The following is a 7,160-nucleotide window of genomic DNA, read 5'->3' as shown; positions in this document are numbered from 1 at the left end:
AATGAATATTTATTCAGCAGTTGTCATTCTAAAGGGGAGCAAAGCTGGGGATTTGTTCTGCTTTGCTGGAATATATAGAAGTAATTAGAATTTTAATTAAACCTTGCTCAGTTACCTTTGATGCCATTTCAGGATTTAAAAGCAGAATGCTAATTTCATACCTATAGCTGAGGGTGGTGGATGTGGCTCACCAGGCTGAGTTTGGCTGCACCAAGTATAATATTGGCTTTTGAAATGTGGAGTCTGAAATCTGTGACTTGCTCAATTTCAGGAGGTTTTCTTACAGAAAGAGCTTATGCTATACAGGAAAAATAAAGTAAGATTGGATGAAAACCTTAGGTAGTAACTTAACAATGTGGACAATTAGGAAAAGAAAAAACAGCCTTACCTAGACCTGAAAGATTTGAGGATTTTCTTTTTTTCCTGTTTTTTTTTCTTATAAATAACTGTTCTTTCCCAATTAACCTCTAGTGGATTCCTAAACTATGTAAGGGAGAGAAAGGCTTTTAGCATTTGTCAATCATTCTTGTGATGAAGAGAGCAGAAAAGAGAATACATTGGAGGGTATTTATATTTGTAGTAAAGTAGTAAATTAGTCCTGTGAACTGGCACAACCACTGTGGAGGGAACCCTCTAATCCTGCCTACGTGCCTGCCTGCAGCTGCTTTCTCATCACTGTGTTGTGGCAGCTTTTTTAACTGGACTCAAAGAGAATTACTCGACTTTTGCTAGACATAAATCAGGAAAATAAAATGCATTTCCCTAACTCTGCTACTGACACAATGTGACCTCTCAATGCAGACCAACGTAGATTCCCTAGACGAGTATTTCAGTGCTCCCTTATCCATATAGAGGGGAAAAAAAAAAAGAAGTGGAAAAAAACCCAGACCAGAATAAAGCCCAAGCTCGTTCTCTGGAGCTCAGGGAGAGGAAGGTGTTTGCACTCCTTGAATCATGGAGCACAAGTGTGTGTTAAGCCATTGAGCGAAGACAACTTAAGCCATGAAGGTAAACAGCAAAGATATTTCCATGGCAAGTCTCTCCTTGGGTTTTTGCTAATCACATGGGATATTTTTCACAGTCACAGGCTGGAAAAGCTTTGCTGGTCTAGGTTGATAACTCAGCTCCACTGAAGCCAATGGCAAAGCTCCCCCTGACATCTCTGCATTGCTGAGTCTGAAACGGTGTGTCCTCCTGACTCATAACACAGCAAAGCAATATTAATAACCATTTCCACTGAAAACGAGAGACAGAAGGAGGAGTCAGCTGTGCTTCACTTGGTGAGTCACTCCCAAGGCTCTCCTGCATGTTCCACCTGGCAGGGAAGGCTTGTCCTGGTCTGTCTCCTCTCTGGGGAGTCACCACTTTCAGGGCCCTGGAGTACACAAACCAAGGATGTTCTGTCTCCTCTCTGGGGAGTCACCACTCTCATGGCCCTGGAGTACACAAACCAAGGATGGCATTTTTCACTCCCTCACAAATGTCATGGCACGGTTTAGGAGCTGGTAGTGCTGGAAAGGCTGTGATGAGTGATTCTCCCACTCCAGCCAGCAAATGTTAGGGTTTGTCTGTGATTTGGGTGAAGGGAGAGACACTCAGCTCTTGCTGAAGAAGAAAATTCCTGTATTTCTAACCTCAAGGATTCCAAATCACCACCAACAACCACCTAGTGACAAATTCACGAGGCAGACTGAGACAGACTCAGCTTTTCATAGTATTCTCTAGGGTTTTTTTTTTCCTTTATTTTTAAAGGAAAACTAAGATTTTGTTGTAGGTGAATGACTTTGGGAGCGAAGGCTTCGGGGCAAATATCAACTATCTTAAAAATGTGAGCAATGAGCTCCAGAACCATCCCACTGCAATAACAGCATGGGAGCTGGAATTTCAATGGCAGCTCAACTGGTGTGTAAAACAATGTGATTCGTTGGGTTTACATGGGTAGAAAACCTCAGTTTACCTTCCCATGGGTTTTTATCAGCTTTCTAAATCTGCAGCTGCTCACAGTGAATCTGGAAATAGTTCTTGCTGAGCTGTTTGCCAGAAATATCAGCCATCCTAAGTGGGTACAATATGAAACAGAGCATAAATTAGGCCTCAAAAAATCCAAATAATCAGAGCAGTGTTCCCAGACTGACCCGTTCCTGCTGCCTGACCTTTCCACCTCTCACCTGTGTCCCAATGCCCAAACCCTCCTGACACCACAGAGAGCTGAATTTGGGGGTTTGTGAAGGAAAACAGACTCACTTCTCCTCCTTTGTCTGTTCTGGGTCAGGGCTAGCTAGGTCCCTTCCAGCACAAACCATTCCACATGGGTACAGCTCTCATCTCCCACCATCCCCACACCTGCCACCTCCTCTGCTCTCAGTCACCACATCTGAGCCACAAGAACACAAAGAGAGGGGAAAAAACCATAGCAAACCTAAACAGATCCACAAGATTTAGTAGCAGAGATGGATTTTAACACCACTAAAGGTCCCTGGGTCACAAAAACGTGTGGGATCTTATTCCCATGGTGCTGCTAGTGATGAAACAGAGGTAATAAATAGCACAAGTTTGTGTAGCCTGGCAGCTTCCAAACCTCTTTGCTGTCCATCAGTGAAACAACAGCATCAGGACTGGCTTTGAAACAACCTATAATCAAGCAGCTCTGTAACTTGTGACAAATGCCAAAGCCAAATTACATCTTTGTGAGTGAATTGGCACTTACTCACCAGGAGGGATGTGGAAAACTTATCTCAGAGCTGAAGAAACTTTGAGTTGACAAAGAGGAAAATAAACAATGAGGAAAGAAAATGCAATCCTGACATTTCCAGGGGTGACTGATGAAATACTTAATGGCAAAGGATCTCAGGAGGCTAATAGTACATTTTATTTCATTCAATTTAATAAGAAGCCGTTGAATTGTGCTACTGACACGTCAGTGTCCTCAACCTCTGGAAAGCAAAGCAGGAATTCCAGCATCATTTACTCAATCTACAATTCAAAAGGCATTAAAAGACCAGTTGAAGCTTTCTTTACAGTTCCTCCAGCCCAGACTGCAGGGAGAGGTGTAAGGTGAAGCCTCTAAACTGTAATCACTTTGCCACTGTTACCATTTAATTCCTGACAGTGCACAAAGACATTAAGACCTGTGAATAGGATAGAGAATTAGTTTTAAGGAGGAAAACTTTTCAATTCTCAAGTGCTGCTCACCCTCCAGCTCTGTTAGAGGATTCCTGGGTGGCAGAATTCTATTAGGCTGTGATTACACCTAGCCTGGAGTGAAAAATTGAAAAATCTTGCTCTGAGAATGAAATCCTATAATATTTTAGTTTTTCTCAGTCCTGGCTGCTGACAGACAAGTGTCTAGACTTGAGCTGACCCGAACTGAAAGTCACTAAGAGGTCAAGGTTTGCATGACTTGGACTCAGCCCATTCCACCTGCTCTCCCTTTACTCACTGCTCTCAGCAAATTCCCTTCCAATCTAGGCCATTCCTTGATTCCTCTGTGTGATGGTGTCTATAGATTGCAAAGTTGTTAAAGCTACTTCTTTTTCTATTCTCTGTGTGTTGTTCCAAGGCAACAAGTCCCTACACTGATGAACCAAAAAAGGTTACATTAATAAATTAGCATGCAGATCCCACCCCAAAAAAAGAGTGAGGGACAGACTCTGGCTCTTTGCTATTTTTACCAAGCTTTGGCACAGCCCTCACATTCCATTTAGAGTGAGGCAGGAGTGGCAGCAAACAGGAGTTGTTATTGTTTACCCAGTTTTACACTCAGCCTCACACAGCTGATTCCCCAAACCGAGATTTGTTTCACCTTTTGTCTTAACCCAAAATGGGAAAGCAATAGATATGCTGCATTTAAATGAGGGAACAAACCAGAAAACGAGTAGGATTTGGGTGTTTAGGAGCCTTTCACTGTTTTTCATCTGCCTATGACTTCAGCCTGAAAGTTCTTTGAGAATGTTATTTAGTTGTTTTCCACTAAAGGAGAGAAACAGTAATTTGCTGAGAAAAATTCCAGGCCATGGATCCTTCTGCTTGCTCATGCAAAGAAGGGTTTGCTGCTCTTAGCATCACATTTTTGGTCTTATAAACTGGTTGGTATTGAAACTACTAGTGAACCTGCTCTACCTAGCCAGGCTGGAGCAATGCAAGAGCCTCAGGAAGGCAGAGAGACTCGTGTTGGTGCCCAGGTGGGATCTGGGGATGGATCCAGAGGTTCAGCTGCTCCAGTACAGACACCAAGCTCCTGTGACATGCTCTGCACTGCCTGGAGGACAGAAGGCTTTGGGAAAAGCTTAGAATGCCTAAAGGGGCTCCAGGAGAGCTGCAGAGAGACTTTGGCCAAGGGATGGAGGGACAGGACACAGGGAATGGCCTCACACTGCCAGAGGGCAGGGACAGATGGGATAACGGGAAGGAATTCCTCTCTGTGAGGTGCTGAGGCTCTGGGGTGGAATTCCCAAAGGAGCTGTGGCTGCTCCATCCCTGGGAATGTTCCAGGCCAGGGCTGGGCCACCAGCTCCACTCCTAGAGCAGGAGCTGCAGCCTCAGCACGAAGCCACTGCTTCACATTTCACAGCAGACTGTGCTCAGCAGAGTGAGCAAGTCATTAATCACCTGCTCTGGGTGTTTCTCTGGGTCAGGCAATATTTTGATACGTTCTCACACAGGCCAAAACACCCTGAGAATTGCTTTTGCCACTTGAAAGCATTTGCTGCCAGTGCTGTGGCTTCGTTCGACAGCCTGGGAAGGAGAAGATTCAAGCAGTTCAGCAGCTCCCTGAATTACATTAGAACACCCTTGGAGTGCATTATTAGCCTTCCCTAAGCCAGGGGAGATCCAGCAAACAAATCAATCCATGTAAAGCTTAGGAGCTGCTCACAGACATTGGGAAACTGCAGAGGGTGAAAGATGCATTGATGCCTAAATCTTCCACGGTATTTCTTTCCTCATTCATTTGCTTACAGTTTTTCCAGAGGGAGCAGGAAGAAGCATTTGCCAGTGCTCAAAATTCAGTTTGTTATAAACTTGACTATAAATTCCAAAACAAGTCAATTACGTTTCTGGGAAATTATTTTTCTTCCTGTGCTCAAACTAATTACTGACACTGATACGATGGAACCATTTCCCCCCCATTCATTTAAAGGAGGCAAGAAACAGCTCTTGACAACATGACAAATAATTTTTCTTTTTCTGGTTCCATATTCATTTTCAGTTTTAGATTAATTGGCCTTAGAAATGCTGTTTTCACTTATTCCCACTCCAGTGTCACACAGAGGTTCATTTTCTGCTTCATTCACATCCAGACAGTATTATTTTTATTTCTAAGCAAGGAGAAATTCCTAATAAGAGAATTAGAGCATCCTGGTCAAATGATGTTACAATAACACTCTGAGTGTCATTGAAGAAAAACAACAAATTTCTATCCAATTCTCCCTGAGCAGCAATGTTGACTCTTTGATGTCTTAAATGCATCTCTGTAGGTTTATAAGAACATCTCTCCACAAATGAATCTCTCAAGCATTGACTGACATCCTATTCAAGTCCTGTAAAGTTCAAAACTTGCCCACAGGAGCTGAAGCTGTAGTTAAACAAAAAGCCAAAGGTTTGGCATTAGGAAAAATGTTCTTAAGACTTGAAATCAGGAGATAAGTCATAATTCTGCAGAATAAGATGTCCCAAGGTATTTTCCTTACTAAGGAGCCATCTAAGGTGTTGCTCCTCGAGTCATGTTTGGGGGGTGACCTTGTGAGTAGATATCAGAATGTGCACATCTCTCTACTCTGACTTCCCAAGTGGTGTGATTTTCTTGCTGTTTGAGACCCCTTCTGATGACCTCCCAGATATGGCTGTCATTTGGTAGCTCATCCTGATTTAGGAGTCCCAGAGGAACTAATTCTCCTCCAGGCCTGGTATCAGCCCTGTCACTCCAGCTGGAAATGGGAATACACTGCTTGGATAACCAATGAGCTGATTCCTGATAGAACATCCATGTAACTGCATGACACCATATATTCACAAACCCTTGTTCCTGCAGGAATTGTGCTTCGAGTCACAATTTTTCCAAGACAGAACAGAATCCTATTTATTTTTTTTCCAGTGTTTTAGTTTCTTTGGTTACCTGCAATTCCTCACTGCCTCTGCCTTAACACTCTGTGTATTTTCCATTTTAGGTTCTTTCTTTCCTGCAATCAAACCCCCGGACACACTTTTTAAAATAACATTTTGGCTTGGATATTTAAACAGCTGCATCAACCCCATCATCTATCCCTGCTCGAGTCAGGAGTTCAAGAAAGCATTCCAAAACGTCCTGAAGGCTCAGTGCCTCCCGAGGAAGCAAGCAGCAAAGAAGCAAGTCCCAAGCTTCAACCTCAACCATCCCAGCAGCCAAAGCCTGGAGAGTGGCAGGGGAGTGGTGAGGATCCCTGTTGGCTCAGGGGAGACCTTCTACAACATCTCCAAGTCGGACGGGGTGTGCGAGTGGAAGATATTCTCCGCGGTGCAGAGCGTGCCAGCCAAAACTGCTGTCTCTAAAGACTGCACTGCTGCCAAAGCTAAAAGTAAGGAATGCTGCTGTGCAGGCACTGCAGGGAACCTTGGCCACGAAAGCTGTAAAGGGCCAAGCACTAAGATCCACACCATCTCTGTGGGTGAGAGCGGGGAGGACGTGTAACGGGCCCGACGCTCCGAGCGGCGCGCGACGGCAAACTCCTCCAGGGATTTGCTCTTTTTGTTGGGAAGTAGGGGCAGATGTTCAAGAGTTGGAAGGGTCCAGGTGAACAAACAGCAGACTGTAAACAGGGCCAGGTCTTCTGAGGAGCGATGTCTTTGAGTGCTGGGAGTGTGAGTGAAGCCCCTCAGAGACAGTGGAAGGCTGCAGTGGATGGTGAGCGCCCTGTGGGCTGCCAGGACAGGGCCTGCAAGTCTCTTGCTTGACACTGAAAGGTTTTAGCCCTGTATTCTCCTCTCTCACAGCTCCTACTGCTCTGCTTTAGGGGCAGCAGAGGAGAAAGAGCAGCCAACAAAGACCCCATGGTGATTCCAGCATCGATACGCTCTGACAGCTCCACCTTCAGAGCCATTTCTTCATTCTGTCCCCCCCAAAAACAAAGCTAAACCTCAGTTGTGGATATCAGTAAACTCCACTGCCAAGGGAAACTTGGTCCAAG

The 7,160-nt window shown here is 44.6% G+C and overlaps 1 protein-coding gene across 1 annotated transcript in view; it reads left to right on the top strand.

Annotated features, from left to right (window-relative positions):
- Positions 1-6,664, top strand: part of ADRA1A (adrenoceptor alpha 1A) — an 8,192-nt gene extending 1,528 nt beyond the window's left edge. Inside the window, exon 2 of the mRNA XM_009075359.1 lies at positions 6,165-6,664. Coding sequence (XP_009073607.1) covers positions 6,165-6,664 — 500 coding nt within the window. The remainder of the gene's footprint in view (positions 1-6,164) is intronic.
- Positions 6,665-7,160: the final 496 nt, after the last annotated feature.

Source organism: Acanthisitta chloris, unplaced genomic scaffold (assembly GCF_000695815.1).
Source record: "Acanthisitta chloris isolate BGI_N310 unplaced genomic scaffold, ASM69581v1 scaffold2840, whole genome shotgun sequence".
In the NCBI taxonomy this organism is placed as follows: domain Eukaryota; kingdom Metazoa; phylum Chordata; class Aves; order Passeriformes; family Acanthisittidae; genus Acanthisitta; species Acanthisitta chloris.
Note: the sequence above shows the minus strand (reverse complement) of the source record. Positions and strands in the feature narration are given on the sequence as shown.